The sequence below is a fragment of the Parus major genome, chromosome 18 (assembly GCF_001522545.3).
Source record: "Parus major isolate Abel chromosome 18, Parus_major1.1, whole genome shotgun sequence".
NCBI lineage: Eukaryota > Metazoa > Chordata > Aves > Passeriformes > Paridae > Parus > Parus major.
In genome coordinates, this window is record NC_031786.1 from 11,014,576 (window position 1) to 11,031,476 (window position 16,901).

General features: G+C 51.8%; 2 protein-coding genes across 6 annotated transcripts; both read left to right on the top strand.

Annotated features, from left to right (window-relative positions):
• The first annotated feature begins 87 nt into the window (after positions 1 to 87).
• Positions 88 to 9,659, top strand: LOC107212621 (F-box/WD repeat-containing protein 10). 3 transcript variants are annotated; one of them, XM_015646111.2, is made up of 11 exons: positions 88 to 1,110; positions 1,203 to 1,330; positions 2,243 to 2,371; positions 2,861 to 2,973; positions 3,334 to 3,531; positions 3,801 to 3,922; positions 4,454 to 4,602; positions 5,458 to 5,600; positions 6,379 to 6,537; positions 7,382 to 7,572; positions 8,476 to 9,659. In XM_015646111.2, the coding sequence occupies exons 1-11, from the start codon at positions 1,017 to 1,019 to the stop codon at positions 9,309 to 9,311; spliced, it is 2,262 nt and encodes a 753-aa protein (XP_015501597.1). In that variant the 5' UTR covers positions 88 to 1,016; the 3' UTR covers positions 9,312 to 9,659. The 3 variants fall into 3 exon arrangements, with proteins under 3 accessions (XP_015501597.1, XP_033374619.1, XP_015501598.1); XM_033518728.1 differs by having other exon boundaries at positions 7,382 to 7,509; XM_015646112.2 differs by lacking the exons at positions 88 to 1,110; positions 1,203 to 1,330; positions 2,243 to 2,371 and having other exon boundaries at positions 2,880 to 2,973; positions 3,131 to 3,531.
• Positions 9,660 to 11,392: 1,733 nt separating this feature from the next.
• On the top strand, positions 11,393 to 15,889 carry LOC107212242 (Golgi apparatus membrane protein TVP23 homolog B-like). 3 transcript variants are annotated; one of them, XM_015645276.2, is made up of 7 exons: positions 11,393 to 11,474; positions 12,085 to 12,167; positions 12,346 to 12,490; positions 12,924 to 13,013; positions 13,569 to 13,700; positions 13,785 to 13,913; positions 14,627 to 15,889. In XM_015645276.2, the coding sequence occupies exons 1-7, from the start codon at positions 11,472 to 11,474 to the stop codon at positions 14,657 to 14,659; spliced, it is 615 nt and encodes a 204-aa protein (XP_015500762.1). In that variant the 5' UTR covers positions 11,393 to 11,471; the 3' UTR covers positions 14,660 to 15,889. The 3 variants fall into 3 exon arrangements, with proteins under 3 accessions (XP_015500762.1, XP_015500763.1, XP_033374646.1); XM_015645277.3 differs by lacking the exon at positions 11,393 to 11,474 and adding an exon at positions 11,515 to 11,932; XM_033518755.1 differs by lacking the exon at positions 11,393 to 11,474 and adding an exon at positions 11,515 to 11,928.
• Positions 15,890 to 16,901: the final 1,012 nt, after the last annotated feature.

Consider the following 16,901-nt stretch of genomic DNA (forward strand, 5'->3'; position numbering starts at 1 on the left):
CTCTACCTGAAACCCTGGGTCAGCACTGTGCCCATGACCTGGGTGACCTCTGGGCTTCTGTGTCTAAAACCAAACACCGGCGTCCAAAGGCCACCTGTGCTCCCCTTCCCGGGGCGTTCCGTGGGGCGTTCTGTGCCCATTTGTGTCACTGCCCAGCCTGGGGCTGGCATGGTGCTCTGCCCTGACTGTGGAGGGGCTTCTGGCATCTCCTGGCACCCCCCCACATCCTCTCACATCCCCTGACATCCCTCAACATATCCCAACATCCCCCAAAATTCCCTGGCACCCCAACATCCCTCAACATCCCCTGGCACCTGCCATCACCCTTCCATCCCCCATCCCCTCGACATCCCCAAGCCTTCAACATCCCCATCCCCTCGACATCCCCATCCCCTCGACATCCCCAAACCTTCGACATCCCCAAACCCTCGACATCCCCAAACCCTCGACATCCCCAAACACTCGACATCCCCAAACCCTCGACATCCCCATCCCCTCAACATCCCCAAACCCTCGACATCCCCATCCCCTCGACATCCCCATCCCCTCGACATCCCCAAACCCTCGACATCCCCAAACCCTCGACATCCCCAAACTCTCGACATCCCCAAACTCTCGACATACCCCATCCCCCGCACGACCGCCGGCGCCGCCTGCCGAGGGGCTGTGCCCGCGGGCTGCGCAGCTCTTAGCAGCATTACGGCGCCGGTTGGCTATTACGGTAACTGTCGCCAGGCGGCGGCGGTACCGGTGCTGGTGGGGGTAACGGTACCGGTGCTGGTGGGGGTAACGGTACCGGTGCTGGTGGGGATAACGGTACCGGTGCTGGTGGGGGTGACGGTACCGGTGCTGGTGGGGGTGACGGTACCGGTACCGGTCGGGGTGCCGCTGGGGGTGCCGGTACCGGTACCGTTGGCGGTGCCAAGCTATTGGCCCCACAACACTGAGTGCCCTGCCAGGAAGGTCCCAATGCAGGGGACAGCTCACCTTTGTCCTTAGCTGATGCAGGTGCCACTATGGTTCCTGCGTCTCTCCAGTCACACTCCGATGTCAGCCAGCCCAAGGATTTCACTCGCATCCTGCCGTTCCACCTGTCCATGGCCATCCTGGGTAAAGCTGCTCTGATTTTCCAGTGACTTCCCCCAAGGGTAAGGGATGGTCTCCAGTGGGGATTAGCCAACCTCTCCCTTTTAACTTCCCAGGGCTTTTGGATCAAAAATCCCTGGATGCCTGTTCTTCTGTGAATGGCCACTGGGAATTCCTGGTCAGGCAGGTCCGGGAGGACCAGGAGTGTCGGAGTACAGTGCAGAAGGACCTCCTGCAGTTGCAGGTGGGACACCTGGGCTCCTGCCATTATGATGCACGTCTAAAAGAGGGGCTTTTGTTGCTGCCCAAGCTGTTAAATGGAAATTCCTGTACCAGAGGCTGACCCCAACTCTGCCATGGCCCTTCCAGCTGCAGAGCAAAGCCAGGTGACATTTCACACTGTCACAAGGAAGCACCAGAGAATGGTTTTTACACTCCTTTAGAGAGCCTGTGACTCTAAAAATGGATCCAAACATTCTTCAAGAAAGCAGAGTTCACAATGAAAATTTCCACAGATAGTGGAGGCTGGGCAGAGTTACAACCGCTCCCAAGGCAGCTCAGGAATGAGCTTCACTCGCTCCACACAGGGCAAGGGACATGCCAGGTGTCTGTGAGGAGCTGGGGGCAGAGGTTGGTACACAGGAATGGAGAGCTCCTGGCCAGCAGGACCTGCCACAGACCCAGCAAGGTGTGAAGGAGTCTCCCCCAAGAGACAGCCTGAAGCCTCTGCTGCTTTGGGTTGTGAAGAGAGCACAGAATCTCAGCTCTGTGCTAGCCTTCAAAAAAGGCTTCAGGGGAGCTTTCACAGGCCAAAAATGAATCTTGAGTGTTGACCAAGGTGTTTTGAGAGCCTCTCATCTCAGTGAGTTTGAATTCTGAATCAACTGAGTGCCTGCCAAAGATGAGATGAGCTCAAACTTTTGCTGCTTATTAAAGGATTAAGACTAGAGTTTGGAAAAAAATAATAAAAAGTAATTATTTTTTCACCAGAAGTTAAACCTTAGGTAGATAAAGTGCTAAATGTAAGCCAGGTCTCAACAACAAGCCAGTGTGTGCAGCTCAGCTTTGCAGGGAACCTCAGCATCCTGAGGAGAGGAGCAGCAGCCCTGCATGCCTTGGCTCTGCAGTAACTGTTGTCTCTGTTGGTTTATTCCAGGAGTTGTGTCCTAGAAAAGCCATTCCAAACTATGCTAAAAGAGTCGATGTGCAAATTCCCCAGTTAAATGATGAGGGTGAGGTCGTTGAAGTGAAGGCCAAGGAGCAGACCAAGAGACATAAATCAAAGGTTTGTTGGAGGCTCTTTGCCTTCCACAGATGCTGCATGTCGGGGTTTGGGGAGGAGAGAGGACAGCTCTTGGAAGAGAGCACAGTGAATTTGGAATTGCTTTGTTCTTTCCCACTCCTGCTTTTGGATTGCCCCATCGTGAGCTGTTCATAGAGACCAGGGCTTGCTCAGCACCTTCCCACATGGGAGGGAGTTCGGAAGGCATTCCTGAACTTCTGCCTCATCCCAGTGTGTCCCCAGTCATGGCACAATCCTGGGCCCAGGGCCCTGCTCCCCACAGAATAAAGGGTGCAGCTCTCAGGGTTTCCATTTATGTCACAGAACACAGCCTGGAAACAACCCTGGAGTAAGCAGGGTCTTGCTGGTTTTCCTTACCAACACTCCGGGTCTGCACTGGGTTCATCCCTAGAGCTGACACGTTCAGTGCTATGGAATAATGCTGCATTCCTGCCTCCCTGAGTTACTTTTCCTTATTTCTCTTGCCATCAGACAGAGGATTTCAGTCTGCACGAGGCTTATCGAGAACTGAAAACTCAAAAGATCGAGCTGGAAGAGAGGAATGTCTTTTGTGGCCCCTACAAGACCCGTGTGCTCTTGGAGCAGTGAGTAGAGTGCCCAGCTGTGGGGCCAACAGCAGCTTTAGGAAAGCTGTTCCCTTCCCTGTGATCCTCCTGGATGGCTGGAGAAGGGTCCCTCAGTGTCAGTGTTAAGAAATCTCCATGTTTTAAGTAAAGATACCAAGATAAGCTGTTTTTACAGGAGTAAGGTTTAGGTATCCCAAGGGATATGGGGCTGGGAAGAGCCCTCACCTCTCTGTCCACCCTGATCCAAAGAGGGATGTGCAGATTTTGGGCCTGTGGTGGTGCCCTGCGAAGGATTCCCCCCTGGAGTGCTGCCCACCCTGCTCAGTTAAACACAGGGAAATGCTGGCCCAAGCTCACCCCAGCGCTGCTTCTGTCCAGACACGACAGGAGAAGGAGAACTCACTACAGAGGCGGGGACTGGGTGGCCGCTGGCAGCAGAGGCGTGAGGCTGCTGCGAGTGGCAGCAGGGCAGTGTGTGCCGCTGCTGCTGCACCGCGCTGGGCCCGTCCGAGCTCTGTCCCTCCGCCAGGACAAGGGGCTCCTGCTCAGCAGCACCAGCTTCGACCTCAGCTTCAGGTGAGCTGGGGCCGTGCCTGGGACACACAGCCCCTGGCAAAACCAGGGCAAAGGCAAGGGTAGGGGTAAAATCTTAATGCTAACCTGACTTGATCGCTGCGATTTCTCAGCGCCTCAGTGGAACAGCTCCTGATTTTAACCTGGTGTGTGGCTTATTTCCTATTTAATGTGCCAGAGTTGGGCACATTAAATAGGAAATAATATGGAATCACATGGAAGGAATCTCGGAGTCCATCTGGTTTGTCCTCTCTTGGGTCGGCGCTCTGTAGGTGCTGGAATATTCACAGCGGTGTCTGTGTGAGAACCTTCACGGGTCACTACGCCGCAGTCACCTGCCTGGACTCCCACCAGGAGCACGTTGTGTCCGGAGCCGGGGATGGGATGGTGAAAGGTGAGAGGCAGCCCTGGGAGCTCCCAGCCAGAGAGAATCACTGCAGGACAACGGGCAGAGGGCAGGGAGCTGGGGCAGTGGGACACAGGGATAGGGTGGAAGGAAGGCTGTGAGTCAGAGGGTTGTTTCCACAAGGGCCTAAGCTGGGGACACATGCACACACAGTCTCTGATTGTGTCAGGGACTAAATTCTCATTATTTCTGCTTTTATTCAGAATTAATGGTTTTGTGAATTTATTCAGAATTAATGGCTATAATGCCATCCCAACTCTTGGGCAAGTGGTATTAACCTTCAGCTTTGCCAGATGTTTCCTTATAGAATAAAGGTGAAAAACATGTGTTTTTTGTGGACTTCACATTTAAATGTTTTGCCATGCAATTATGCTTTTTAAGCCAACAGTCAGCTCCTCACAGAGCTGCAGGTACAAGGTGTGACTGTAATCCACCAGTATTTTTGAATGCATGTTGTACTCTCAAAACTCACCATTGGGGCAGATGTGCTTTTAATTCTCCTCCCTTTTGCCCCAACAGTGTGGAGCCTGAAAAGTGGGAATTGTCTCAGGACTCTGATGCACAACAGCCCTGTGTGGGCAGTGAGGATGGACGGGACCCATGTGGTCAGTGGGGGTCACCAAGGGCTGGTGAAGGTCTGGAGTGCTGAGACAGGGGCTCTGATCAAAGTGAGTTTCCTCTTGGGTGGATAATTCTGTGCTAAATGGTCAAAACTCTCTTCTAGTTCATCAGAGTTTTTTGCATTTGCCAAAGGCTTTCCAAAAAAACCCCACCAAATACCCCCCAAACAACCCCCAAAGCAGCCTAAACCAATCAAGGAAACTGCAGATAATTTAAAAACTGACTTGCAGCCAGTTTTCAGACACTGCTGATTTTAACGCAGGGTGTAATTTGCTTCCTCCCCATCACTGCTTGCTCTATGTAGATTTGTTCATCTCTGCTCCATAGAAACCTCCTGAACCTGGGGAGGTGATAGGAGAGCTTCACAGCCTGGGGCTGGAGGCACCAGGGGTCAGCCCAAACCAGGAACCTCGCTCTCAGAAGCAGATTCTGGAGCTGAAGCAGCTGGGCAGCTGTGGGAGCACTGAGTCTGTGAATTCCCTGATCCAGTGTCCAGGGTCAGTGTCAGTCCCTCCCTGGGAGAGGAGGGAAGCTCTTTACCTGTGGAGAACTGGCGAGATAGCCCAGGAATCTCAGATATCCCAGCTCCAGCTGAGCACCTCCCCCACAGCCAGGGCAGCCCCCTCTTCCCTCCCGGGACAACATTCCAGAGACCACAAAGGTGGAATAACATCTCACATGTAATAAAGATGGAAAAGGGATGTTATTCCATGCCAGGAGCTCAGCAGCAGCACCCAGAACATTTCAGTGACTATAAAACAAACAGTTATCCATAGGGTGTGCTGGTACAATTACAACCTGTAAAACCATATCAGGCTGGTGTCCTGAATGCCATGGCACACTCCAGACAGATTTACATCCAGATTACTCTTAGTGTTGCACCTTCTTCTTTTACTTTACAGACATTAGAGAGGCACCAAGGCCCAGTTCTCTGCTTGTCCTTTGACCAGTGGCACCTCGTCACAGGGAGCAGTGATGGATATGCCCTGGGATGGAGCATGCTGGGAAAATTCAGGAGATGCCTGATAGCTTTCTTCCATCCCAAGTAGGAATCAGATGGGTTTCAAGTTGTATTCAACAGTGGACTGGACCTGTAAAGAAAATGTGAACCTTACAGGACTAGAAAATGCCTTAATTACCAGTCTGAGGATTGAAAATAGCCCCACTTTCACCAGTCTTTGTCTCAAAGGCTCTGTCAGGCACCACATGATCACAAGCAGTATTTTCAGTAAAGACCTGGAACAACCTGAAATGCAAAGCCACAACACTTTATCACAACCAGGGATGACTAAAGACAGAGTACAGTCCAATACTCCGAGGATCCCCCACTGTGTGCCACAGGTGTCACTCACCTGGGCAGGAATAGAGGTGGCCCAGTTTCATGCTGACCAACTGCATGTTATGCCATTCTCTCAAACTTTAATTGTATCTAGAACTGTGAAAACTGGAGAATTATACAGTTTTCACTGATTTTCCTGGACATAAAACTGACATTTCAAATGCAGCAGATGGCCACGACCATATGGTTGCTATGGGGAGCATGGAATCACAGAATCCCAGAATGGTTTGGGTTGGAAGGGACCTTAAAGATCACCTCATTGCAAGCCCCTGCCATGGGCAGGGACAGCTTCCAGTGCAAGGATTCACTGGGCTGTTGGTTTGGATGTAGAGTGATCTGAGACCTCTCTGTCAGAGCTTTGCAATGCCCTGATCAGCCCCTCAATGCAGGTTGTGGCTGCAGCCAGAGCTCTGCTTCTCCCCAGGACCTTTTCTCCTTGTGTAAGCCCCATACAAGTGCCAACCCTCACCCAGTGTGTTTTCAGGGAAGTCCTGTCCCTGGAGTTCCTGTACCTCAGAGTCATCAGTGGCTGTGCTGATGGACACATTCGGATTTTCAACTTCCTGACTGGAACCTGCCTCCGAGTGTTGGAGCCCAGCAGCAGCAGGGACCCCGTGTCTGATCTCTACGTTGCAGGAAACAGGTGGGTGACAGCAGCTGCCAGCAGGCTCTGACCCAAATCTGGTAGATTACACTGAAAATTCAAGAATGGTGTGTTTTTCCTTCTCACAAATAGCTTTTAAGTGGCTCCACTATTGATTAACTGCTTCAGTAGTCTGGTTTAGTTCATAATGGCTGAGGAGATTTCCTTAGTCTCTTCAGCAATGTACAATTTCTTGTTTCTCTCTAGCAGAAGATACAGACACAACAGTAAAGCTGAATCCAGAAATTTTTAGGAGGTTAGAGAATCAATGCCTGACAGTCTCTGCCTGTTCCCTGACCTACAGCCTCTTTATAATGGCCAATAATGAGAAATCCTTCCAGGTTCATTCACTTTTGCACCTCTTACTAAAGGTGGCTCCCAGCTTCTGTGCAAGCAATGGGTAAAACACTGTTGTGGTTTCAAGGCTGGGTTGGCCACACTCTAAAACACAGCAATAAATGGGCAGCTAGGAAGAAATGAACTCCATCCCATCCAGACCAGCACAGCTCTTCAATCCACTCTTAGATGTCCCTGGCAATATGGTATTTGTAGTTAGGTACTTCCATCCTTTAGCACTACTCTGTCCACAGCTGGAGATTTTCATCCTAAGTATTTTTAAATTAATTTTGCCGTGGAGCTGAATGAAAAGAGCCCCAGAGACTCACACAGAACACGAGTTAAAATGTGCAATGTCTGATTGATGGGGTTAATTGCTGCTGCTCCTTCAAGGAGAGATGATCCTGGATCTGTTGAGGCCCTGGGGTTTGTGTTGCACAGGAGCCCCTCAGGCAGGATGTGCTGTGTCTGATTCTGTGTTTTTATGGCTCTTCCCTCCCTTCTCCAGGATGGTGACCAACTCCCACAGCAGGCTGCTGGTGCTCCAGTTCGAGGATGTGGTGTGGGACTACTCGCTACCCACTGACAGAGAGCTGCTGAAGAAGGAGAAGAAGCCCCGGAAGGGGAAGCGCCAAGGTGCCGGTGCAGAGCAGCAGCAAGCTCAGGACAAGTCACCAAAGAGCCGTGGAAGACCCAAAAGTATCACACTGAGCCTTTGCTTTTCTGGCTTTTCCTAACTGAGTTACAAACCAAGCAGCCACTGCTGTCAGCCCAGTCAATATTCAGACTCTGCTGTTGTCAAGAGCAGATGTGCTGCTCCATTTCAATGGTTCTGTCATTTTCTAGGCTTCTGTGAAACTCTTCTGCCTTTTTACAAGGGTTTGGTGTAAATTCAACACATTTTTCAAGACAGGCACTGTCATTTTCCAACTGAGTAAGACAGAAATCAGTAGTAGTATTCATATTCACACAGCTGGTGGGCTTGGAAACAACGCTGCTGATTCAGGGCTTGAATTATTCATTGCAAACACCCAAGAAAGTGAGAGAACACCTACATTGAGGATCTGCCATCACTGGGAAAGGCAACTGCACAGAAACAGGCACCTTTTCAATTGTAACACAGGGATGTTATTTTGTTTTTAGTCAGAGCTATTCAATACAGTGTGATGACAAATCCTCCAGCTCCACAAACTGAATATTGCAGATTCTGATGGGCTAGGAAATGGTTCTTGCTTCTCAGGCCAGCAGATACCAACTGATGCTCTGCTTGGTAAAAGACAGGACACAGGGAATGGCTGGAGCTGGGATGGAGGGTCAGGCTGGAGATCACAGAAAGGTCCTTCCCACAGAGGGTGCTGGCCCTGCCCAGGCTCCCCAGGGAATGGACATGGCCCCAAGGCTGCCAGAGCTCCAGGAGAGCTTGGACAGCGCTCCAGGGATGCCCAGGGTGGGATTGTTGGGTGGTCTGTGCAGGGCCAGGAGCTGCACTGGATGATCCCTGTGGCTTCGCCCCAACTCAGCTTACTCTGGGATTCTCTGATTCTATGCTCTGCAGTGTGTGGGAAAGCCTCTGAACCCCAAATGTGTTGTTTTTGGCTCTAGGTGGTGAAGCTGAACAGGGCCCAGCTCCCCCTGCACCTGAGGAGGCAGAAGCCACGTTGGACCATGAGCTGGCCCAGAGAAACCCAAGCCGTCCAATGTCCCCTGACAAGTTCCTCCTAACAATCGGCACCCTGCAGAGCTCCTGCAAGCCAGCCACAGCCAGCCCCACTCCTGAGCTCTCTGCAGAGCCCAGGGAGGTGCAGCAGCAGCGCCCTGGGCAGGTGCCAGTGGCTGAAGTGCCCTTGCAGCAGCAGCAGGAGCGGACAGTGCAGCTCAGGCGTGCCAGGCTGCACAGCCATTCTCTCACCATGACAAGAATCTCCACACCCTTTGAAACCAAAAGGCTGCGGCTCAGGCTGAAGAACTCCTTGCATGGCCCCGCTGTGAAATCCTCCATCCCTCCTCCCTGTCTTGTACGTCCCAAGTTTTGTGGTTTGCTGGGACAAAGGAAAATTCCCAGGGGCCATGGGAAAGGCACTCCTGGCCCCAAAGATGGGGATCAGGTCATCGATCTCTTCACAGCTTCTTCAGAGCTGATCCAACCAACACCTGGCACGGCTTCACAGATGAGGAATGAAGCTCCCAGGAGAATAAAACCCTTCTGTCCCCACAGCTCCCACAGGGACAGTGGGCTCAGGCTCCTGACAGCAGAGCAGGAGGTGTGGGAGGCAACTGTGGCAGCTCAGCATCAGGCACAGCAGGCAAAGCCCACGGAAGAGAAAGAGCGAGCCAGAAGGAAAGCCTGGCTGAGGAAAATCAAAGGCCTACCTGTGGATTCTTTTACTGGGGAGAGCAAAACACCTGCCCCAGAACTTGGGCATAACACATTTATCTGAGGTGATCCCTGAGTCCAACCAGCAGCCATGACCTGGGATTCTGGTGTCCAGCTGAGTCTGCCATGTGGCTTTAAGTATAAAATACAGATATATTCAATTATAAATATTTAAGTATATTTAGTATATTCCCTGTGGCTTTTAGTGTAAAACACATCCCCAGTGTAATTTTTCCTAAGAAATGCTGTTGCTATATTCAGCTATTTCACAAGGCAGTGAATTGACTGAGCTCTTTCCTGGATTTCAATCCCCAAACCTGCTGATCTTACTGACATGGCACTGTCTGATACCAACATAGCTCAGGACAGGCTCAGCTCTGTGAGAATAATAATAAAAAAATATCTTAGCAGAGCTTTTGTGGATTGATATGGGTGTAGAAGCTGAAGATATGTGGACTGAAAGCTGATGGATCAGTGGCACAAAGGCTTCTTGGAGACCAGTAACTGGGGGTTGATCCTGGACTCTGATTTTGTTTAACATCATCATTAATTAATGCCCTGGACCATGGGCAGGGTGCCCTGAGGTGCCACCAACCCCAGAGAGGTGCTGCCATCCAGAGGGACCTGGCCAGGCTGGACACAGAGCTGAGAGAACCCTGGGGAAGCTCAGCAGGGGAAGCTCCAGTGCTGCCCTGGGGGTGAACAGCCCCTGGACCTGTGGAAAGCGGCTTAAAGCTCATTTCTGTGAAATGCAAAATAGGACAGGGGTTCGATTTCCCCATTTTTGTGGATAAATGGCTACATGTACTTGATTGTGGAAGGTTTCCTGTCTATGGCAGGGGGATGGAACTGGATGGTCTTTAAGGTTTCTTTCAACCCTAACCATTCTATGATTTTGTGGCTTCCACTAAAGCTGAGGTCTTAATAGGAGGACAAAACCCTTTCTAGTATTTGAAGAAAGCTGTTTATCTAGCATTGTGTAGCTGGGCTGGTGTACCCAAAATCTGCTGCATCAGAGGTTTGAGAGAGGCCAATTCTGCCCACGGTCGTGTCAAGGGGCTTTCGGCAGCAGTTCTGGTTTGAAATGAAACTCTCCAGAACTCTCCCCACAGCGGGGTTGTGATTACTGTTGGTTTCTTTAATTCAACGTCATCTGTGACTCGCAAACCCTGGGATGAAGGCAGTGAAAAATGCCCCAGGCAGGCTGGAGGCACCTCTGCCGTGGCACTGGGAGCGTGGCGAGGCGGCTGCGTGGGGCACACGGAGGAGGGATGTCCCACTGTCCCACAGGATGGCAGCTGCTGCCAAGGAATGAGCATCAGCCCCCGGCCACAACCCCTGGGGAAACGTCTCTTAAGAAAGCCTGATGGAAAAACACCAAGAAAAGGGCTGATTCCTTTCTGACCATGACAAAGTGAGAGCATCAGAGGGCTGTATTTAACTTGGAGTCTGTAGATCAACAGACTCTGGGGGTGCTCAGCTGCTTGGAAGGTGCAAAGGCAAAGTGAGATCACTGCAAGAGCAGGACAGGACTGAGCCCAGCGATCGCTGCAGCTCGGCGAGGGTCCCTGGAGGGGAATTAACCCGGGCCAAGAGGTCAGGCCTGTGAAGTCACAGGTAGCTGAGGGAAGGATGTTTTTCACAGGATCCCAGAGAGGTTTGGGTTGGAGGGGACCTCAAAGCCCATCCAGTGCCACCCCTGTCATGGCAGGGACACCTTCCACTGTCCCAGCTGCTCTCAGCCTCAGTGTCCAGCCTGGCCTTGGGCACTGCCAGGGATCCAGGGGCAGTCACAGCTGCTCTGGGCTGCTCTGGGCTGCCCGGGACTGCCCGTGCCAGCCCTCCCCGCCCTCCCGAGAGCAGCCCCTGCCCAAGACCCGCTCCGCTCCCCTCAGCCGTAACCGCTCAGAACGGCCAGGCCTCGCGCCCGGCGTCCGCAGCGCGCACGCGTGGAAGGCGGGGCGGCCGAGCGGGGGGACGGGGGGCGTCGTGATTGGTCCGCGGCAGTGACGGACAGGGACTGGGCGGGACGATGGAGCGGTGAGCGTCGTGATTGGTCCGCGGCAGTGACGGACAGGGAATGGGCGGGACGATGGAGCGGTGAGCGTCGTGATTGGTCCGCGGCAGTGACGGACAGGGACTGGGCGGGACGATAGAGCGGTGAGCGTCGTGATTGGTCCGCGGCCGTGACGCGCGCGGCGGGGCGGAAGTGGTGGCTCCGACCATGGTACGGAACCGGGATCGGGACGTGGGGACATAGGACCGGGAGCGGGAGCGGGGCCGGAGCAGAGCCCTGGATTACAGGCTCGGGACCGGGAGCCGGTGGGAGACCCGCAGGCCCCGGGCGAGCTGCGGGCGCACAGGAGCCTTGTGCCGGCCAGGCCCGTTGGCAGCGGCCCCGCCGGGCCGCACGGGCGGTGCCCGCGGGCTCTGGCACACCCTGGGCTGCCGGCCGCTCTCAGCAGTTCCGTGGCCCGGCCGCAGCCCGGCAGTGACTCTCGGAAGGCTCAGGAGGACAGTGCTGCCGCAGCCGGACTGCTGCCGGCCAGGACAAGTGTCGGAGGCTGTGTTAAAGCCGGGTGCTCCTCGCACCCCTGGGAGCCGGCGCGCTCTGTGATCAGCTCAGCGGGTTTAGTCCAGCTGCAGCACCCCAAACTAATGATCATTTCTCACACCACAGTGTAGGTTTGCGTGTGGCTAAATCTTCACGTTCTTCCCAAATTAATTCTGATCCTGAGGTGCCTCTGATTTTCTGGGCAATGAGCACTGTCTCAGGCTAAAGCTGAAAACTGTTTCATTTTTCTCCTGTAACCCTTTGCCTCTGCTCCTCACCTCAGGACAGCAGTGATGACATTGAAGATGTGTCTCTCTTTGATGCAGATGATGATGTATCCAGGAGATCCAAAAAGTCAAAAATAAGGTCAGTGGTGATGGAGGGAGCTTTTGGAATGTTTCTTCCTTGTGTCAGCTTGTGGGTACTATTTGCAGACCACTGGGTTCATGTTGTGATGCCGAGCCTTGTCCTGTGCGCTGCTGGGAAATCCCTTGCGAACGTGACTTGTCTGCAGGAGCTGTGACTGTCCTGTCCTTTGTTCCAGGCACCCAGTGGCATCATTTTTCCACTTGTTCTTCCGAGTCAGTGCCATCATTGTTTACCTGCTCTGTGAGCTCTTAACCAGCAGCTTCATTGCCTGCATGGTGACCATCATCCTCCTGCTGTCCTGTGACTTCTGGGCTGTAAAGGTGAGTTCCCTTTGTGCTTTTTGTTATCTTTGCCTTGCTGTGTAAAAATAACTGACAGCAATACTTATGTCTCAAAAAAGTCATTTATTGGTGCCTCTCCCACCAAATGAAATCCCAAAACACCCTCAGGTACTGTGGTGGATTGCAGAATGTTGTGAAATAAACTCTGACACCTCTGGGTACTTGGTTCCTTTTGGAAGTCAAGTGGAGAACATTTATTAGACTCCATTTTGAGGAGCACAGGCTTTGTTATCAGCTCAGAATCACCTCAAATCTGCCCCTTGTGCTAGATCTTGGAGAAAATGGATTGTTGTGCATCTTGTTCTCTCATATGTGAGGCAGATGGGCACTGTGGAAAGCAGCAGCCCAGGCACTGAGCTTTGGCAGAAGGTTTCTTTAGCACAAGCCACAGAGTTCCTGGGTTCTCTTTCAGAACGTCACAGGGCGGCTCATGGTTGGCCTTCGCTGGTGGAACCAGGTGGATGATGATGGCAGAAGTCACTGGGTGTTTGAAGCCAGGAAGGTAAATGATTTTGTTCTGATCTTGTGCTGGTGTCTTCTTCATGAACCCCCTGATAACTGCTGGTTCTGCTTCTGAGGGGAGATTCCACAGGGAACCTTTACTTGCAGCCACAGTTCTGTGACCTCGTGTTGTGTAGACTGCTGAGTGAGCTTTTTGATGGTTGAATCATTAAAAAATTCTCATTATGTATTGATCTGGCTTAATATAAGTAATTTGTGGTTTTTGGAGGTAGGAAAGCACTCCTTTGGCTGTTCTAAGGTTTGTAACTGAACCATGCAAGAAATGTCATTTTTTCCAAACTTACCCTTCTAGCCCCAAGCATTCCAAGAGGTTTTGATGCTACAGCCTCCAGTGATTCGGAGAGAAAATTGAAAAGATTCCCTTAAATGGAAACACTTTCTGTTGCAGAGATGTCTTTGTGTGGTGTAGAAATTAGTCTTGGAGCACCCAGTGCTGGGGAGACCCCAGGGAGTGTGGGGATTCTGCCCTGGTTTAAGGACTTAGGATCTGTAGGTAGGAGCAGCCTGATCACTTCCATTTCCTTTCTGTTTCTAGGTATCAGCACAAGGGGGTAAAAGCTCCTCTGAAGCGGAGTCCCGGATTTTCTGGCTAGGCCTGATCACCTGCCCTATGATCTGGGTGATCTTTGCCTTCAGTGCTCTCTTCTCTTTTAAAGTGAAGTGGTTGGTGAGTCCCCCTTGAGCCCCCCAGAGCACCTGGCCCTGGCTGAGCTGGGAGCTGACAGCTGCTGATGGTTCCTCCCTGTCGCAGGCCGTGGTGGTGATGGGGGTGGTGCTGCAGGGAGCCAACCTCTATGGCTACATCAGGTGTAAAGTTGGCAGCAGGAAGAACCTGACCAGCATTGCAACCAGCTACCTGGGGAAGCAGTTCCTGCGGCAGGTGAGGCGGCCAGGGCTGCGGCGTCCTTGGGAGTAACGAGTGCCTACAGAAACCAATTGGTGTTTTGAGCTGTGCAGTGGGACCCTTCCCACACTGCTGCCTTGGGAAACTGAGCCCTATTAATTAAGGCACAGAGCACTGCTAATTGCTGCCATCCAGCCCCACGTGCAGCGCTGTGGCATTGGCTGATGCCATTGATAAATGCCATGGGAATTACTGGAACAGGACTGCTGTGGTGGAAATAACACTCCAGGCTTAAAAGGACTGCCACTGCCCTTTGTGTTCTCTCCCACTTCCACCCAGCTCTTCCCAGCAGCTCCTGTTCTCCCCCAGCTCTGGGTTTCCTCCTTCCAGGAAAGGGGACAAATGTTCCAGCAGGAACAACCACCCTAGTTCCACTCCACTGCTGCTGGACTGCTTTTTCTGGCTGTATTGATGACTCTGGCAGAGGTGTTTTGGCTGCCACTGGTTCACAAATATTTACTTAAATTACTGCCGTTAGCACAATCAGAAGCTCAGACACTGGTGGACCTTTCTTGGCACTCTGTGCTGGGCCCATCCCCTTCTTGGTTTGCTCCTGAGTTCCTGTACCCTGGCAGGGGTTACCCAGACACCCAGGCCAGCCTCGGGCTCTGGCAGAAATGAACGTTTTGCCCCAAAATCCCAGCAGTGACTGACAGTTCTCCTGCCTTCTTTGATCTTGCCTCCTGCAGACCATGGCTACAGAGGACCAAGCAGCATCCTGAGTGTGGTGGGAGCCTCCAGCCAGGCTGCATTCCCAGCAGTGACCAACAGAGAAGCTTGCTCTGACCAGTTTGGGAGCTGCACACAAGGTGTGAATCAAAAGAAGTAAATAAATTGTGCAAGACTGGAGGTTAATACTTCTGGCAACTTATATTCCATTTTCCACTAGCAGTTTGTGTTTAAGTCCTCTCTTTAGTTTGATTAACAAGAATTAATTTGCTTAAACTTTAAATTAAAAGATAGCCTGAGTGAGTTTCATACAGGTTAGAACTACTGGATGAGTTATGAGAAGATTGCTGGAGATTCTTCAGAAAAGCCATGTACAGGCTGAGCCCTGGGAACTCTCCTGCTCCTTCAGCACTTGGTGCCTGGGTACTTTCAGTTGTGCACAGATTTTGCTCTTGGAGGTTGTTGCTGCTTCTGTTACAGTTTAGGGAGTGATTTTTTGGCCCTGCATCCTTCACTGTGACTGGAATGGTGCTGAGTGGTTGCAGTGAGGGGTGTCTGAAGGAAATGGAGCTGTTGGGAAGATCTCTGAAGTCCCGTGGCAGCTGCAGAAGGTGACCTGTGAGCAGGCCCTGGTTTTCTGAAGCATTCACAGAGCTGGGGAACGTCCCAAACCCTGGATCTGTGGCAATCCCTGCAGGCCCACGGAGAGAGTGGCAAGGGTAGAACCAGTTTCCAGGGAAGGCTGCACCCCTGTTCCAGCCAGGGGCTATGAGAGCCCCCTTGTCTGCCTGGCCTGTCCCTGCAGCCATGGGGTGTCCTGGCAGGGCCCTGGGGCCGTTCCTGGGGCGAGCAGCAGTTCCCAGGCATGCTGGGGCTGGCAGGCTGTTGCCCTCCTGCAGCCCATGCTGTGCTGTCCCCAGGGTGAGCTGGGGGAGGCCCTCTGTGGGGCGGTGGCTGGCAGTGCTCTGAGGGGTGGCAGTGGTGTGTTCTGGGCTCTCCTCTGCACAGGGGTCAGTTCCTTCTCAGGGCTTCTGGCCCTGGTGCTTGTGCTTCCACAGCAGCAGGTACTGGGTGTTCTGGCTGAGGAATTGTAAATGCAGAATGTGGTTTCTGTTTGACTCCTGGGTGCTGTGAATTGTGGGGTTGGATTAACTGGGTTCCTCTCCCCCGTGCTCTGCTGTACTGGCAGCTGTACATTTGTTTAGCTCTTTGGATCGATACCTTCCTTTTGTAAATACATATTTGTAAAATCTTGAAATTAAAATACTGCTTTGTTTAACCAGCCCTGGCATCCCTTCTGTGGTTCATGGGTCAGCTTCATTTCTGCCCAGTGTCCCTGTTGGTCACCTTTAGCAGGAGTTTATTGTCCATTTAAACAGTGCTGTCCCTCCAGCTCTGGCACAGTTGCTGTCACCCAGGGCTCTGCAGAGTTTTCCCTGAGCACACACTGCCCAAGCTGCTGGAGCTGTCACCATGCAGAGCTGAAGTTGTTGTCTCTCCAAGGCCCATCTCCTTTTGGGGGCACTCTGAGTGCCCCCCTGCCCAGACCCTGCTCAGTGCCCACACCAGAGGAACTTCAGTCCCCATTTATGTGGAATGGATCAGTTATTTCTGGAATGTCAAGAGGCCAAATTCAGTCAAAGGCCAAAGCAAAGACCCTTCAGCAGCCCCCTGGGGAGGGGCAGGTGTTGGTTGTTTCTGATACTTAATTCTAAGATCCAGAGAAACACTGAATTTCATATAACATGAAATTCATGAGCATGTTTTCATGGTGATACATGAAAACAACTGTTAAAATTAGATAGAAAAAGCTAAAAGTATAAGTGTGTAGATTAGAGAGTTTTAAATCACTGGGTGAAAGAGTTAGAGAGCAGAAGACAAGATGGAGGATTTAGGCTGTTGTCTCTTGTCCTTCTTTCTTCTTCATGGTCTTCTAGAGGTTTTTGGGTAATAGTAAGTGATTGGTTAGAAAATGCCACAGTGCAACACACAGGTGAAGGGTCACTGGGTCATTAAGAAAAATAATATACATGTCTATTGTTAATTGGATAAAAATATGTATAAAGAGCGTCACTGTTCAGGGACATTTTGTGATGTCAGACACAAAGTGAGCCACAAGGCCTTGTTGTACCATCAGAAGAAAGAAATGTACCAGACTGCAGTGATTTAAACTTGTGCAGCCAGTCTGGAGAGACCTGCCAAGTTTTGTAATGACTTTCTGTGACAGATTGGCATTTAAGAAAACAAAGAGAAACACCTAAGGAAGTTAAAAATGCTGGAGGCTGATGGGAGTTT

What these genes read in the sequence shown, in the direction of transcription:
- LOC107212242 (XM_015645276.2), top strand. An exon ending in GTGACTTCTGGGCTGTAAAG is followed by an intron (nt 12,491 to 12,923) that starts GTGAGTTCCCTT and finishes GTTCTCTTTCAG; the next exon opens with AACGTCACAGGGCGGCTCAT. An exon ending in GGAAGCAGTTCCTGCGGCAG is followed by an intron (nt 13,914 to 14,626) that starts GTGAGGCGGCCA and finishes TGCCTCCTGCAG; the next exon opens with ACCATGGCTACAGAGGACCA.
- LOC107212621 (XM_015646111.2), top strand. Translation starts at nt 1,017, where the DNA reads ATGGTTCCTGCGTCTCTCCAGTCACACTCCGATGTCAGCCAGCCCAAG. An exon ending in CCAAGAGACATAAATCAAAG is followed by an intron (nt 2,372 to 2,860) that starts GTTTGTTGGAGG and finishes TCTTGCCATCAG; the next exon opens with ACAGAGGATTTCAGTCTGCA. An exon ending in GAGCCGTGGAAGACCCAAAA is followed by an intron (nt 7,573 to 8,475) that starts GTATCACACTGA and finishes TTTTGGCTCTAG; the next exon opens with GTGGTGAAGCTGAACAGGGC.